General features: G+C 40.5%; 1 protein-coding gene across 2 annotated transcripts in view; it reads right to left on the bottom strand.

The window, feature by feature from the left end:
* Positions 1 to 454: 454 nt before the first annotated feature.
* Positions 455 to 18,133, bottom strand: part of LOC105938611 (potassium voltage-gated channel subfamily D member 2) — an 86,658-nt gene continuing 68,979 nt past the window's right edge. The window contains exons 3-7 of one of the 2 annotated variants that reach the window (XM_012880424.3): positions 11,483 to 11,645; positions 10,878 to 10,976; positions 8,193 to 8,291; positions 5,913 to 6,133; positions 455 to 1,996 (exon numbers count right to left, since the gene is read on the bottom strand). In XM_012880424.3, the coding sequence (XP_012735878.2) occupies positions 1,825 to 1,996; positions 5,913 to 6,133; positions 8,193 to 8,291; positions 10,878 to 10,976; positions 11,483 to 11,645 (754 nt within the window). In that variant the 3' untranslated portion in view covers positions 455 to 1,824. The remainder of the gene's footprint in view (positions 1,997 to 5,912; positions 6,134 to 8,192; positions 8,292 to 10,877; positions 10,977 to 11,482; positions 11,646 to 18,133) is intronic. The other variant, XM_012880425.3, reaches the window with a different exon arrangement.

Raw genomic sequence — 18,133 nt, 5'->3', positions numbered from 1 at the left:
AATGGTGGTGGCGTGGTGGCGGAAGGACAGGCAGGTGGGTGATGGTGGCAGAGATGCCGAGGAGTCCAGTCAGTGAATCCAGGAGGGCAGCTGAAGGGGCAGTGAGGAGATTAATGGAGGGATTCCCGGAATAAGTTCACCAATGGGCATTCATGACTAGGAGGCAGAAGAGTGCGATCCAGGATGAAAGCAGGGACTAGAGGCAAAGGTAACTGCAGGGAAGACAACAAGGAGGTCAGGGAAGGAACAGAGAGACATCCAGCTTTAATGCCGAAAGGCCTGATTACCACTCTGTGAGTGAGAACGATTTGGCATCTACTTCAAGGAACCCGCTCCTCTTTAAGCTCCTCCTGATTGGACTTGATGAGGAACAGCTTTGAGGAGCCACCTGTCACACCCTGCAATAAAAAGAGGTGAAGGCACACGTACGCACACAGACCCGCACACAGCCCTGTGGATTTGAAGATAGATGCTTTAACAAAGCTGCATTATTTTATTCTTTCCACTGCACCAAATGCACAATGTGTGATAAATTTGGGCCCTTTTCTTTAACCCTTACAAACGAAGTCGCTGACAAGATTTGCATTTCATCAAAAGCAGACTTTAAAATCCGGACACACACGGCGCTTTATTGTGCTCCATCCCCATTAATCTTGCCCGTCACCGACAAACTTCCCAACAAGAAGCAGAGACACACATTAATTAAAACATAATTCTGCAATGACAGCATGCAAATCATTAAATTCAACCAGGTAACAGACAGAAACAACTGTTCAAACTAAACCTAGAAATGAGAGGAGCCACCTTCAGATGCATTTGATAAAGTCCTAACCGAGAAATATTTACAGTATGAAAAATATACAAAATGGTGCTTTGATGCGATGGAGTCAACCAAGTCGTCGTGAGGAAATCAGTCAATGTTCTTTCATAAGGTTTTGCAGGCTGATGCTACCATCTTGTACGTCTCCCTATTAAGGTTGGCTAAATGTTGCTGAGAACATTCACTTATTCACTTGTGCCCTAACTAATATGTACCCTGTATAGTTATCAACAACAACTGTTAACTACCGACAGCGGCTTTCACACTGATCCAGTGTAACAAATATGGAAGCTAACACAGATTTGGTCATTTAACTTTCACTTGCACATTTCACAAACATGTCAGGATGGGTCGTGTGATTTTATTTGTCAGGCAATGACATCCACCAGTTATTGAGTCAGTTCATGAATATTCACAACAGCGATCCGCTCCAGTAGATGTACGTTTTTCCAGGCTTTACAACAGTGAAAGGGGGGGGGGGGGGGAGAAAAGAAAGCATTTAATCGAAGAGGGTTTTAAATGGAACAGGGTGGAGAGTGATTTCATATTCACAAAGATGGCCCGTTTAGGCAATGAACATGTGTGCTTTATCACCAGAGGCCATCCAAAAATGATCTCGAGTCTTTTCCACCTTGGAATTAAGGACAACAAATACATCTACGTCACATATTGAAAAATAAGTTGTTGTTTTTTTTCTCAGTGTGTTTAGGCAACGATGGCGATCATTCCTAACGCCTCCTCGCTTTGATGTGCTTAATGAAGCAAGATCTGCTGGTTCAATATCAAACTCCCCGGGCTGCTGTCCACGCCATTTTTTTTTTTTTTTTTTGAACACCATGCAGAGTTTGACATCAGATGAAATCACAACTCCAAACAAAAATCCCAACGGCTGTTAAGCTTATAATTCTTCTCGGTTATGGCAGGTTGATGCTCAGTGGTCCCTCTCCTCAGCATCTGGTGCTTCACGAGACCAGTTAGCTGATCAGGTCAGATAGGCGTGACATCTACAAGGCAGATACTCGGACAATGTTGCTCTGTGAGTACGTGGTGGTGGGGGAAGCATCGTCTGACGAGGTCGCCAAGGGGGCGGACAGCCGGACCATGGACGGGGAGATGTAAGCTTCGTCGCACTTCAAGGGCACGGTCTCATCGAGTTTGGCGTTGAGGCTGGAGCGGCTGAGGAGGAAAATCAGGAGGGTGAGACAGCTGACCTTGAAAATATACTAGTGCACAAACTTCTTTTATAGAATACTGTCCAGGTATAAGAGTCTTCTTTTTATATAAAAGCACAAAAGCTTTAGTGAAAGAATGTTCAAAGAAATGTGTGTTTTTTTTTGTGCTCTGCTTGACGGAACCTACGAAAAACACTAATATTAAAGATTTTTTAACCGTGTTTATAAACTGAAATTGCTGTGCCAAAGTATTAAACCATCAGTATTTTCTTGTACTTTGATTCCAATGAGCCAGCCGTATTTTAAAGTGGATCAATATTTTTTCAAGGTTTCTGAAGGTGTTTTAGAGCTTGTTTTTTTTTTTACACATTTTTGGTCCAGCCTTTGTACCTGACCATAATGGCATATTGTGTGAGGTGTGATTTAAAAACAAGGATGAACAGCAGATGAACAGTGTCTGAAATTCAGTTCACATCACATGTTATATAGAAATCCACCAAAGGAGTAGACTGTTGCTCGAAAGATGCATCTTCCTTCAGCTGATTATCTTTTGGATACTAAGTTTTCAAATTTATGGGAATCATCTTGTTTATTTTTGTCTGTGATGTGGTTGTTGTTCATTTTTTCCATAGATTAATCTAATTAAATGGGAACAGATTGTGTCTCTGTGACAGAGGGCTGGTGATACAGTGTCCACCGATCCAAAAAAAATCTGAGATCTTTGATAGTTGCCCACAAAAGAATTAATACCCACTAAACATATCGATTTTGGTCACATTTCAAACAACAATTTAGTTTTTTTCATTGGTTCCTTATATTTAGCAAAATAAAAACCTCCCACCGTATTATGCTGCCACCACCAAATGCTTTTATTCTGTAAGATGTTGCATACATGCATTGTTGTGAAGCACTATGTGGTTTTTGTCCTGTAAAAGGTGCCGTATAAATAAAGTTTACTTACTTACTGCTACGTGGAGATGGTGTATTCATGATGATATACCATATTCGTGTTTTTACCACACATAATATGTTGTATGCAGGCCAAAAATGTTCCATTTTGGTCTGTCTGACCAGAGGAACTCTTTCTACGTGTTTCCCCACAAGTCTGAGGAAAGGCTGTCTCGTTGACACATGCTCCCACCTGAGCTGTGGCTCTCAGCAGCTCCTACACAGTCACCATGGGCCGTGGATTAAGTAATTGACTTCTTCGTCTTCACTGGGACTCTTCCTCATTACAAGTGACTGTATTGGATTTTGTTACGTAGGATCAGAGCAAAGGGAGCTGATGCACTACTTTCAGTTGGTCTACCGCATAAAATCCCAATAAAGTCTGTTTAAGTGTGCGACCGTAATGTGACAACATGTGAAAAGTTCAAGGGTGGTGATTACTTTCCGACAGCAGTTGCCTGATATGTGTACATGAAACTCATATACTACAATCAATTGTTTTTGCAGATTGTTTTGAGTCAGTGCTTAGGGGTTACTGCGTTGCCACTCCCGTCAAAAAGGGCAACGTGTCAAAAGTCATCACTGAGAATTTCATTTTTAATTCATGTGTGGTTTGACTTTGACTACATCAACAGTTTTCTAAGCGGGACAGGAAGATGTTTACCCCTGTATTTCATCAGCTCTTTTAAGTCTCTGTAATGGGAACTGAAGGGATCAGACGCTGGGGTGTTTCTTATTCTTGCATGACAGAGGATTTGAGCTGTTTAACATAAAATGACATTTTTTCACTTTTTTATTATTTAACTTTTTCTTTTACTTGTAAAATCTTTTCATCGCATAAAAAGCCCAATTTGCAGCAAAACCAGTTGAAAACATTTCTTAGTTCACGGCCACACTGTTACGCAGTAGAAAGGCTGAAAAGGATGACGATTATGATGATGGCGCCACATGTGGCTTCAGTTCCTGAAACATGTTAATACATTTTTTATGGTTTTTCGTTTAAGAATGTGACTTAGATTTCTCAAAGAAAAGCTTTTAAGTGTGACAGACCATGCACTGATTTCCACTACAAAACCAATGTCTGAGGGCCTGAAGGTTTTCCATATAAAGCACCATCTTTCTGCCTAAGTCCTCAGAGTTTCAGGTAATATATGTAACACATTGTAAGATCTTTAGTAATTTCCTGTATTTATATGGAGAAATGTTTATCAAAAATATTAGTCACACAATGACGGTGACATCAAATTTCACAACATCCAAGTGTTTATTGCTGAAAGAACATCGATCTAAACAGCGAGTTTGTCCTGCAGTTTCATACAAATGTGTTTCCCCGTGTTTTATGTTCCCACCAGAAATCCTCAGAGCATTTTATTAGGATTTTATGTGGCAGACAAACACAAAGAAGTGCATAATTGTGAAGTGAAAAGAAGAACACACTGTTTTCAAACAAACTGAAAATCAGAATAGTTTGTCTTTGATTTGTATTCAGCTCCCATCAGTCGATACTTTGCAGAAGCACTTTATGCTGCAGTAGTCTTTTGGGATATGCCCCTCTAGCTTTGCACATGTTGAGAATAAATTTTTTTTTTTTGCCATTTATTTTCTTCAAAGATTGTTTCTGCCAAGTCTCTCTGCTCTCATCAGCCTCATTCAGTCCACTTGAGCCAATTGCCTCTCTGGTTCACCTGTGCGCAGCACTGCTCAAGATCCCCCCAGTGGCTTCCCCTCTTCCAGATTATCGACCACCTTGTGCCAGTAGCCGTCCGGCATTTATTTTCTGCTCTCATCAATATCGACCAAGTTCCTGTCCTTAAATTTTTCCTTCTTTGCCCCGCCTATGAAGGGTCTGTAGTGCCTATCTGATATCTGGACACCAACCCCCGCGCCGACTGCTGCCAATCGATTCTCGCCTAAACCCTATGCTGAGTATATCTACACCTGCCTTCTTGTGAAACACAGTTGCCTGTTAGTAGACCCCATCTTTGGATTTTGGGCTAAAGCTTTATTTGGGGAGTTTTACTGTCTCCCCTGGCTAAACATCACACAGACTGAAGAGAAGCGCTGAAGAATCTTCCACCTTAACACTCTTTCTCCACAAGAGCAGGCTGTTCCTCTGGGTTCCCAGCCTTTCGCTCTCTCTGATGTCGCCGAAGCTGCTGCTTCTCCACCTGGGCTCCACTTATTATATGGCTTCAGAAGACAGACACTGCAAAACGGGAACTAAAAGTAACTAAAACTTTCTTGGAATGAGTGCAATTGTCCCTGATTTAAAGAATTAAATACGATTACCTGCCAATGCAATGAGTTTTTTGTCCCCTAAAATAAGATAATTATATATACTGCACTTGGAATAAGAGGATGGAGATAAGCTGTTCCTATTTTAAGGGCAAAGGAAAAATTTATTTGTACAGCACATTTCAGTACAAGGAATATGCAAAGTGCTTTACATGATTGAAACACAGGAAAATATAAAAAGAATAAAAGCAAGTAAAAAAATAATAATTTAAGAAAATTGAAGCAAAATAAAACATAGGGAAATTGAAACTAAAAGCCCAAATTAATGATTTTAAAAACAGCTGGACAGATCATTTAAACTTGCCTGCTCAAATCAAGGACAAACACACTCATTTCGAGAAAGTTTCACTTACTTTTTGCAGTGAACGGGTGAACCAGATTTTGTGCAGAAGGATCACAGTAAAGGGGACTCAAAACAAATGTTTATGAAAATATTGGAAAACTTTGTCTTTTTCCTTATCATATAAAAGTGGTTTGTCATCTTGAGGTGACACGATGGGAAAGGTTCAGGTGGTATGAATACTTTTGCAAGGCACAGCTTTTAGATCCTGTCATTTCTGCATCGTGCAGCTTCACACCTGACGTGTGCAACAATGTTTAAGATTAACTCAACTGGCAAATCCTTCCACCCTGTATTAAATCCACATTTTTGGTAGATTTTGGTCAACGTCTCCTACCTGTTGGTCACGGGCCTCTCTCTGATCTGTATGGTGCTGAGCTCCTGGTTGTTGGTGCTCGGCAGGCTGAAGCTGCTCTTCTTCCTGTGGCGCCGAGAGCAGCAGGAGCTGAGGCCGTGCGGCGAGGAGGACAGCGAGGAGGTGCGGGAGCCCGACTTGTTCACCACCGCAATCTCCATGCAGTTGGCCTGGAACGTCTGCTCATCCACAAACTCGTGATTCTGGTGGATGGGTAAAAAAAAAAAAAAAACAGGCGCTTAAATTCAGCGTTAATTGGTTACTTTTTTTACATCAGTGTTTGGATGTGCTAGATAACGAGGAAAGATGTTTCCAAGCCGACTGAAGTGAAAAGCGTTTTGATAGTTGGAAAATGAATTGTCAAGGGAGTAGCTCTGTATTGGGCCAGATGTCCATATTAAGTGCCATCTGTGTGAACACAACTGTTATCCCTGTGACAAATGAGCAGAACTTGAAGGTCAGCGTGGAGACGTGTTGCAGCTCCCACCAGCAGGTGGCAGGGAGACACCGTGAAGGATCGGATGCTGTACCCTGAATCACGCCTCTGCCCCCCCCCTCCCTCCCACCTCCCTGCTCATCTCTCCATTATCTATAACACACATCAAATGAGGCTCAATGTAAACATTTGCGCAGCCATCTCAATGCTATATGTAACCTTTATGTAGCGTCTCCCAAACAAGCTGCGGGTCTTTAACCAACAGGAAAATCCTCCAGTAATTCACTGCTTCTGCATGTCTCTGCGCCGGCTTTAAAGCTCCAGTTGAAAAGAACCGTGCCACAGTATGTCACAAGCATTAAAGAGGCTCTTTCATCTCTAAATTATAGATAACATAAAACAAAGCAGGCTGCTTTGTTTTGGGAGAAAAATGAGGTAACTGGCAGGAGCAGTCGCGTAATCTTGAACACGTTTCTAAAAAAAGCGGCGTCACATTCCCCCACCCCGTTTCAGACTATTTATAACTAGTGCTGCATATAAAATAGATTCTACAGTTCCGAACATGGACGGAAAACTCACTTTGTTTCTATTTTTATCTTACTGTAACAGGTTGGCACTACTGAAGATGCAGCCCTGACTGCAGGAGTACTGAAATTTTCCATGAAAGGATTTTTATTATTATTATTATTTTACAGAGGGAAACGTGACAAGTCTGTTAGTCTGATAAGTAAGATGGACGCTTTTAAAGGTTTTAAAGCTACTCACAAGACTTTTCTATAAAATTGTCCAAGCCCCTTTTGGATATAATGCTTCCCCAAAAGATTAATGTGGCATAGCGAGTTTGTTTTGCTGTTTTACTGTAAATCGTTATTTAATCAAGATAAAAATCTGTCCTCACAAACAAGTTTCCGTGCTCACACGCCTCCGATGGCATCACATAAGGCGAATGGCAGCTGATGAGGGTTCTTTTCTGAACATTTATTTGTGCTTTTCACATGTTTGATCAAATGCCTTTCTTCCGAGGTGTTGACTTGTATTCTTTATGACTGCTGGAAAACATTTCAGGCATATGTGAGAACGCTGTAGATTTGGACTGGGGTAGACTGGGGTGGCCAGATTTAATTTTGAACGTCTTTAGGAGTCACTTCAAGCCAAGATGTTAATAAATCCACATCCTGCAGATCCCGCAGATCTGCTTTATTGTCTGGGACTCGTACTGAAATTGATTGCCAGGAAAATACAGACTTCAAATGAGTCCGATCTGACCAGCTGGCCCCACCATGTTTGTTCCTGAACCATCGCCATCATTCCCGTTAACACCACATGGAGGAACTGAGAAAGTAAGAGACATGTTTTTTGAATGCGTTAAAGTAAAGTGAGCTTAGATTGCCCAGAACCTCCTACAAATGCCTCTGAAGATAAACAACAGACAAAAGATTTTAGGGAACGTTAAGAGCTGATCACGAACATTGATTTATTAACGTTAAAATCCAGGCCATTTTTTGCTTGAGCTCCATCATCCACGACACTATCCACCACGGCTTCATCAGCCAAACACAAATGCAACTGGAACAATCAAAATCTTCACGTCTGCCATGTTGACCAATTTTGTGCCGCTAATGATGTCATCAACCCAAATAGACCCAACACAATTAGCAGATTTTTTTCCTTCTCTGTAAATTAAAAAAAAACTTTATTTTGTGACATCCTGCAGAGGACAGTTCAGCTGTGTATTTACCTGTCCTGCCACTGTACATTTCTTGTGCAAAAAACAGAAAATGCAAACATGGACTATTAATATCTTAAATTAAGAAAATAACTTTTACCGTGGTCTTTTCCAAGCAGTGCAGCAAATGATGATGCTGGCTCTCAAATGGAGGGCTGGCGGCCTTTGCAACCAGGGCCTTTCCTGCTTCCTTCGAGGCCTTGGAAAACACAAAGTTAAAACAGACAAAAACAAGAAGAAGAAGAAAAAGAAGCTGGAGTGTAGATGAGCAGGCTCAGACTCTAAAATAAACAACCAGTTGAAGTGACGCGGTGATAAAAAAAAAAGGAAGTTAAAATGCTGATCTGTAGCTTGGCAGACAATCTGCTGCATTAGATGCATGGAAACTGAAGCTGACTGCAGAGATGCACGGAGAGATCGGCTAGTAACTGAAACCGGATGATTTCCGGCCTTTTTATCACTGACCAGATACCTGGGAGTTAGAAACTTGCTTTCTAATCACTGATAATACGTTTTGCTTGGTTGTGCCTAAAACGCTGTTTGTTGTGTAAGGAGTGTAGATGACACACAGGTAGCTATTTCCAGTATAAGTGAAGTGTTAAGTCATGGGAAGCACAAATATGCAACTTGACAAGATGAATGCTTTTGTGCGTCCTCTGACTTAGATATCTTTTCTTTAAAGGAAGCTATATATTTTTAAGCAGATACGTTGGCTGTTCGGTCAGGCTGCTACAAATGGGAGCTGTACTGCCGCGGGTCTTGTCATTTTGCTTCCTTTCCATTTGTAAGTTTGAAATTCCAGTGATTATCATTATCGATTATCAGTTATGGGCCGACTACCAGCACCAAAGCAGACCAAAGTTTTGAATAAGTTTCAAAACCGCAAGCATTTTGCGTCATACAATTCCTGCAGTTCAAAGCCCTCTTATTGAGATGCAAGCAAAAAGGAGCTGAGTTAACTGAGTTTTCTCCAGCTGTATGGTAGCGGTGATGCCCCCCCCACCCCCACCAGCACCACAAAAAAAAAGAAAGGCACCTTTCAGTGTTATGAAGGCAATGCTGTGCAAGCTGAAGTGGCGGTTACTTTTCTATTTGGAAATAGATAAGTGTGACTGTGAAAGCAATAAGATTGTTATTAATGTTCTGTTTCAAGCGACACCATACATACCATGTTATTTTTACTTAAGGTTTTCATACTGTGATGATCTAACGCCAACCAAAGCCTCACAGTAACTAGTGTTGACAGCACTTATTAGTCTAATTGCTAACATAAGATACTAAAGACAGTTTGAAATGTCAACACTGTTATCACCTTGTCTTTATTTTTGAATAATAAAACCTTTTTTTTCTACATTGACTGCTTTCTAACACACACAGTGCACTGTTGCATTTGCTTGTAATAGAACTAATTAACGATTGCCCATGGCAGGAAGACTAGAAACATATTTTTTAAGGGCTCTATTAATAATGCTAACCTGGACATTATTTACACCCCTGCCAGATTTTGATTTAAAGTAATAATGTAATTAATTTAAGAAGTATTAATGTTTTGAAATGGCCCAGCAAGAGTCCCGGCTTGAATGTGATTGAGAATCTGTGGAGGGAGCTGAAGATTAGGAGGATGACAATGAGGCCTAAATAGATAAATGATCTAATTACCAGTACAGCAATTATCAGAAGTGTTTGGATTTTTTTCATTAATTAGTTGAGGGCTATCAGTAAATTTTCACATTTCATTTTTAATAAAATGTAAACACAAAACAGCAGATAATTTTGTTTTACAAAATTGACACTATTGTTACATTGCTTCATTATCTTTGAAAGATAGCTTTCTCATTTTCGGACACAAAGTTGACAGGTTGACAATAATTCTAAATTGAAATCTTTCAGGGGTATAAATAATATGAAGCTTAATTGTAGTCCTTAAAAGAAAGCAGAATTGGCAAAAGTCAGGATTGACAGATTCAAATCCAAAAAAAATGGCCAAACATCTCAGGTCGGTGCATCTGCAGCTGACATGTAAGATAATTTATCTGGTACAAAAGGACTATCGAATTTTTAGGTAAAATCCTTTTAGAGCAACAGCAGTGACGCACCTCGACACAGATCAAACAGACTACACCAGAAAAACGAAAAAAAAAACCAAAGCAAATTTCACACTACAACAACACCACACACTTATAAAACACACACACACACACGCAGTTGATGAAGCTTTGCGCGGCTCTGGGATGGACGGCGTGTTGCATTAGTCTGCGCTAAAACCTGGATGCTCAAGAAATCAGACACACAGATCAAACACAGAGTTTAGAGGAGATGCAGGCTGAGCATACAGCTTCCGAGGCCCGACACATTCTCCGATAAGCAACCTTTTTTGGGGTTCCCTCCTTCCCCTCCAAACCCTGTTGGACAAAACATGCAGAGCTTGTTTATGAGTCAGTGCGACTGTAATGGCTGCGATCCACCAGAAGAGTCGGCCACCCCCCCCCCACCCAAACCCCCCTTGCTGTATGGGACAGAGAGAGATAGCGTTCACGAAGCATGTCAATGCTGCAGCCCAAAGGTGTGATGCAAGAGAGAGGACGATCACACGGAAGCACTGGGATGACACCGGCCCCTACATTACTGCATGAGAAGCTCCCCCAACCTCCAAGTTGCGTGTGTGTTTGGTGGCATGCCCCACCCGCCCCACACCCGACTCCCTCCTCGAGCAAAAGAGGCATGCAAGCGTCAGCGAGGACCCAGGTCGGTCAGCCCCCATGCTGCTGCTGCTTGGCGCCGTTACCTCCTCCAGCGCGTCGATCAGGAGCCCGTTTTGTTTGTAGCGCATATAGGCGTTAGTGCCCCGAAGCTTGGCAGCACGGATTCTAGCGAGGCGAGTTTTCTGTTTGAACAAACAGACCTCTGTTTTAGCCCCCTGACGGTTTGTCTGTCTGTCACACTAATTGGCTCTGTCTCTGGCTGACAGCAACAGTATTGGGCAGGAAGAAGTTGTGCTTAAATCTACTATTAGGAAAAACTCTGCTTTGGCAAACACTTTTGGTGAAAAAAAAAAAGAATAACATACAGATCTGTTTTTTTTTTTTTTCCTTTCAAAAAACTGCTGACACGATAATCTGCAGATAGATTATTTGTTCAGTCTTTGTCACTCCCTTCTGTGTTTCTGACTCCAGCTGAAATACACTCAAGCGAGTTCAGCCCATCCCGATACGCACATCCACACAAGCACAATAAAAGATTAATATTTTTGGAAGATAGTGTTTGCCCTGTCATTCTGTTGCCGGTGGATAAGACAGGGACAGAGGAAAAGGGGCAGAGAGAAGCAAAATAAACACTAAAAAAAAGACGGTAGAGGAAGGAGAGCGGTGGGGGGTTGGGGTTGGTCAGTACCCTCTGGGCTCGTCGCTTCTCCGCCCGCTGGCTTTGGTGGTAGATGCGGCTGAAGTTTGACACTATGACAGGGACAGGCAAGGCGATGACCAGCACCCCACTCAGAGAGCATATGGACCCAAACACCTTCCCCACGATCGTCTTTGGCACCATGTCACCGTACCTGAAAGGCAGAAAAAGCACAGATTGCTGTAAACAGACTCAACAGAAAAACAGCAAAGAGATATTGTTATCTATACTATGATATTTTACTAATCAAAACCACGTATGGTGCTTCAAAGACGTACTATGCCTCCTGATGTTTTTGAACACTGAATTTAAAAACACAAACTTCAATGTTATATGATGGTATTTCTGCACGGCCATAATTTTACCCATTCTTCTTGACAAAAAGCTCCAGCTGGTCAGATTAGACGGAGAGCATCTATGAACATCACTTTTCAAGTCTTGTCACTAATCTTCAATTTGATTTTGGTCTAGACTTTGACGGGGGGGGGGGGGGGGTAGGCTTTCTAACACATCTAAACCTTGATCTAAACCAGGGATGTCCAAAGTGTAACTGAGGGGCCATTTGTTGTTGCCCTTTAAATTAAATTGTGTGATGCACCCGACCGTAACTCAAGAATGGGCCAAATGTGGACCGCCAGCACAGGTGGTGTTTGCAGATGGACACCTGTTATTTGTTAGGATGATATTAAAATGCACCCTGCAGCTACACACACACACACACACACACACACACACACACACACACACACACACACACACACACACACACACACACACACACACACACACACACACACACACACACACACACACACACACATATATATCTATCTATCTATCTATCTATCTATCTATCTATCTATCTATCTATCTATCTATCTATCTATCTATAAATAAATATATATATATATATATATATATATATATATATATATATATATATATATATATATATGTGTGTGTGTGTGTGTGTGTGTGTGTGTGTGTGTGTGTGTGTGTGTGTGTGTGTGTAGGGAAAAGATGTGTCTGTCTTAATAATGCTAAAACACAACGCCCTCTTTAAGCTTTTGATCAATAATGATCAACAAAAATTTGATTGATTTGTGACTTTCATTAAATTATTAAATATGTATTGCTGAGGAGCTAAAAATACAAAACAGTCCACAACAAAGCAATGTTTTTTTTTTATCTTAAAAAGTAAAATTTTTGTGGCCCATGACCACTTTGAGCTTGACGGTGATCTAAACCATTCCCTTGTAGCTCTGGCTGTCCTGTTGAAAGATAAACGCCATCTCAGTCTCAAGTTACTTGCAGCTTCTAACGGCTTCTACTTAGCTTTCCATATAATCACATCAACTCTTACCAGTTTTCCTGACTCTGCTGAAGAAAAGTATCCCCTTAGCATGGTACTGCCGCCACCACGTTTCACAGTGCCGATGTGTAATGTTAGTTTTTTAGTGGATATTATGTAGCAGTTTTAGTGTAAAAGGGGATGAACACAGGTGCAAACCACTTTTTAGACTTTTGTTTGCAAATGATTTTAAAAACTATGTGTAACTCATAACTAATCTCTGCTGATCTGGTTTAAATCCCAGTGAAATACTTTGAGGTTTGTTGTTGTAACCTCTCAAAATGTTGTTAAATTCGGGGAATGTGAATACTTTGGGATTCACAACCCTGTAGCTGTCACATGTTTGTTGTTTTTAAGAGTCCTGAAATAGGTACACTGACCTTGGATTATTTTACAACTTCAAATAAGAAGTCACACATTTGAAGAAGGTGAGGAATAAATAGGACTTCTCTTAAGACTACTCGTCTTGCCCTACTTTCTTTCCATGCCACCTTGCTTTGAAAACCCAGTTTCATATGTAATTACACACCTGGTGGGAGCGGCTAATGCGTTCACGTCGTGACTAAATGCACTACACATCCTCCGTGACCTCTGCTGGCAAAACAGCTTGTGAGAAATACGGGGAGCAGTTTCACATCGAACCCAAGCAAATAGGAAAGCAGACGGGGATAATGCTGAGTCCTGGGGAGATCGGGTTAAGATTGTGCTCCTCAGCAGCAGCTACTGTAGTGTTTTGCTCTTTATTCCGTAGTAAAACGGGTTGTGAATCATGGAATGTAGATATGCAGTGAAAGCAAGCATAGAGACAAAAAAAAGGTCTTTGGAATATTTCTAAAACCTTGATCTGATAATCTGCACAAACAGGCTTTATGTAATGAGACAGATTGAGTCATCTCATCGAATTAATGGTTCTGTCCTGTTGAAAAATCTGATGTGTTTATGCTTATCATCAAACTCATGCTCAATCTGACCTTCCTTCTTTAACATCAGTATACCTAGGTTCAATCCCACCTCTTTGCTTATAGTGCTGCACTTTTCCCCCCTTCACAGATTTCTCCATTTTTCTTCTACTTCTTTGACATACAATGAAAAGAAAGCTTTCCAAACCAATCTGACCCTAAGTGAAAGAGTAATTGCCCACCTAAACCTAATAACTAGCTGTGCTACCCATCATGTCACCAACAAGCGCCATGATGCATTTGTAATAAAAGGGGAATACATTTTGTCAGTGCTGTGGAGGAATTTTGGACCACTTTTCTTTTCAGAATTGCTTTAATTCAGCCATATTGGAGGGTACTTGAGAATGAATGGCCTGTTTAGGGTCATACCACAGCATCTCAATTGGATTTAAGCCCAGGACTTTAACTAGGCAGCTCCAAAACCTTTAGTTAGTTTTCTTTTTTTTTTCTCCTTTCTGGAGCCATTCAGAAGTGGATTTTCCAGGGTGCTTTTGGTTTATTGCCCTGCTGCATAATCTAAGTGTGCTCGAGTTTAATGTCATGAAACGATGACCACATGCTTTCCTTCAGGATTTTCAGACAGTGTACAGAATTATGGTTCCATCAATTACAGCAAGTTTATCAATTCCTGAAGCTAACCCTAATCCAAGGCAGCCCATCTATACCAACACTACATTATATTTTATGAAAAAAAAAAAAAAAAAAAAAAAAAAAAAAAAAAATATATATATATATATATATATATATATATATATATATATATATATATATATATATATATATATATATATATATATGAGCAACATGCAGTACACCTTTCAAAATTGAGTAAGTCCGGACGGGTACTTCTTTGTTGAAACGTTTCGTCTCTTCTTCCAGAGACTTTGTCAGTCTATAGAGTTGTAGGTAAACTCAGCCTTATATGCAGTCTCGTTGCACAGTGGATCAACAAGTTCAAGTGTGACAATCAACACTGGTTGCTGACATGCAAAAGAGGACCATTAGGCTACCGACCAATCGTACGTACTCTGATGGTCACTTATTGTTCCCAGAGGGCTGAGTCATGCTTGTAATAACAGCGTTGTAAGCGGGGGACAACTGGAGCCAGAGGGCGCCACCCATGTTTAACGATCTTCACGAAAATGCCTGTCTCTACACCTCTCTCAAAACAACGTTCCTTCCCTATCCGAGATGAGAGCATCTTTATTCCGGTAAGAGTGACTGCTGGCCTGCAGATGAGTATAAACTGCACAATCTTGGCTTGACGATGTTGCTCTTCTGTGCTGAGCCATCCTTTTGGGCAGTGGGTGCTTTGTTTCCCCGATGTATAACTGGTCACAGTCCTCCTGGTACTTAACAGCATACACTACATTACATTGCATTGATTGTGCCAGGGGACCGGATCTTTGGGATAAACCAGTCTTTGCCCTAATGTGTTTTGAGGTTTAAAGGCCACTGAGATCTCATGTTTAGAACATAAGTGTATCTGTGTCTGTTTCTGCGAATATGTTGATGAGCCACTTTGCGAAGGTACTGCTTTTAAGGCTGAGTGTACCTGTAACTCCTCAAACTGAAGTAAAGGACCTACTCAACTGTTTTTTGTTACCTAGATTATGGAGATGCATCAGGACTTTTGAAAATGTGTTTCATCAGTCCACCACATATTCTTCCAAAATCGTTGGGATTATCAAGATTTTTTCTGGCAAACATGAGATTGGCCTTTGTGTTCCTTTTGGTTTCAACAATGGTTTCTATGTTAGAACACAAATTGTTATAATTCCTATTGTTGAAACATGAACTCGGACCATAGCTGAGGCAAGTGAGGATGGCAGGTCCTTAGACGTTGTTCTGGGTTCTTCTATGACCTCCTGGATCTGTTGTGTATCTGTTCTTGGAGTAAATTTGGTAGGTCGGCCACAGCAGGGAAGGATCCATTTTTTTTTCCCATTTGTGGATAGTGACTCTCACTGTGGTTTGCCATAATGTGCCCTAATAATTGCTTTTTAACCCTTTCCAGACTGATAAGTGTTAATGGATTTGTTTCTCATCTAGTTTTAATTCTCAACCTACTTCATGTCGTCAGACAGGTTCTATTTATGTGATTAAACTCTGCTATCCAAAAACATGTTAATCAGATTTACTTGATGTTTCACATGAGGCCAGGTTGGTTTGTCTAAATAAACTAAATATTTTTTTTAAATAGGCTTTAAATATTTAGTCAGGATAATTTGGTTTGATTATAAAATTTGTTTGATAAGGAGGTAAATACTTTCACAGCACAATATTTAAACTTTTTGTGGTTCTGATATTTGTTCGAGGCTAGTAACTCCATAGAAATTGCCAGATTATGATCCATAATAAAACCGAAATGACTCTGAGTGACTCAGTGACTCTGAGTAGATATTATTCATTTGGGTCGCATAACCCATTCTCTTGGCAGTCGACTATGAGTAGATGTAAGAAAATAACCTACTCCACGATAGAAAGCTAGATAATTATAGAGCATGTACTCCAACAAACCATGTTGCATCTGTGCGACTAAAAGCAATGGATCAACATCTGACAATATACAAGCCTATTGGTGAGTTTGAAAGGAAAATATGAAAAAAAAATTGCCATCCATCAATGCCTTTAAAGATAATCTTACTGTTTCCCTTATCCCATAGCGCTGAATTCATTGTAGGGTTAAACATAGATTTCCTTTTACCAAAACAAACAATATGCCCAAAAATGTGATGTAACTTGTTCTGAACCTTGCATACATTATTTTTCTTCTGCTTGTTAAACAAAATCAGCAATGATGGCAAACTTAATTCTAAATGCACCACTAATGCTTTTATAAGCCAATAACAATTGCCAATTATCTTTAAGTCTGACCTGCTGCTTCTAATCTTTTCTGATTGTTTTTTTGTTTTTGTCATATGTCTGTAACCTTCATCTGATTGAAAAAACATATTAGAAGCTAAGTGTGTCAAAAAGCATGTGCGTATGAGTCTTTTGACCAAAAAAAGTTGCATTTTAAGTTTTGGTGCAATTAAAGATCACATTAAAGAAGATTTTTCAGTATTTGATCTTTAAAACAAATAAGAACCAACAGAAGCTACATTTGTCTGTTTTGATCAACAGTGATTGATGGATCATTCAGCATAGAACAGTGTATACCTGTAACAAGAATTCACATTGATTTTTACAACAGAAAATTACTTTTAAGGGTGAAAGTATTTGTTTTTGTAAGTGCATTTGTTGTTAAAGCTCATACAGGTTTGCTTGAAATGTGGTAAAAAAACAAACAATTGAAGCGCTAGCTAGACCACTCTGCAAACTTCACACTCCTCTCCCATCACAAAACCAATTGCTGACACCTCTAACTCTAACATTTGTCTTGAATTCAGGTAAAATGAAGGGCCACGAGAATACTTAAAACTTGGGAATAGGTGTAGGCATAACAAGAAGAAATAGGATTCCGCCTAAGAACATGTTCTTACCACACTGGTTAACATAGTTGTTTTTAGAAAATGAGCAAATCAGACCCAAAGCAAGAAATCCTGTGCAGAAAGCATTCAGACATGTATTGCTTTTTCTACCAATAGCCCTCTGCTGACATGCTAGGCCACAGGCAACACTGAGATTCGCATCCAATGCACATGAATGATTCAGGCGGTGTATGCTTTCCTTGTTTCCAAAGCCATCCTCCAGACAACCAGCAGTTTGCACGATTGCAGGTGGGTGAGATGAATGATCGAGACCTTAATGTGCAAATGACCTGAGAAGACCATTACCTCCCGAGAGGAAGATAAATGCAGGTAGGAAAGGACATCAGCACTGCTCAGTGTCTGTGACAGTGGCGCGTCTCTCAACTGAGGCGGCGTAATGTGAATGTATCGCTACACGGGAGGTTGACTATTTCATAAATGAAGTTGTCTAATGCCCACAGCCGTCTGCCTGAGTCATTAGGCTTTTGGGTTTCCATCACGTTGGACCCAGCCGCCTGGACTTCAGCGAAAAAAAAAAAGAAGAAAGATGTAAAAGTGGACATTTTAATATCATGCTTGACGAGGCTTCGTGCACTACGGTTTGGCTTTAAGTTGACTAATTTTACACAGATGTCATTAGTTTTACAGACCATTACAAGGGGAATAGTTTTCTTATGCAATCACAGATGCAGCCTGATAGCAGGTGTCAAATTACTGATTCTGGATTTTGTTTTGAAGGTTGGCCTTCTGCTACATGAACCGTAACCGCTTGCTGGTATGGGCCAGTTATCGGTATCAAGTTATGTCAAGCTGATAACCTTTCATGGCCTCTACACTGCGTGCTGGGTCCCTTAGAAAC

Source organism: Fundulus heteroclitus, chromosome 2 (genome assembly GCF_011125445.2).
Source record: "Fundulus heteroclitus isolate FHET01 chromosome 2, MU-UCD_Fhet_4.1, whole genome shotgun sequence".
Lineage (NCBI taxonomy): Eukaryota > Metazoa > Chordata > Actinopteri > Cyprinodontiformes > Fundulidae > Fundulus > Fundulus heteroclitus.
This window is presented reverse-complemented; position numbering and strand designations above follow the sequence as displayed.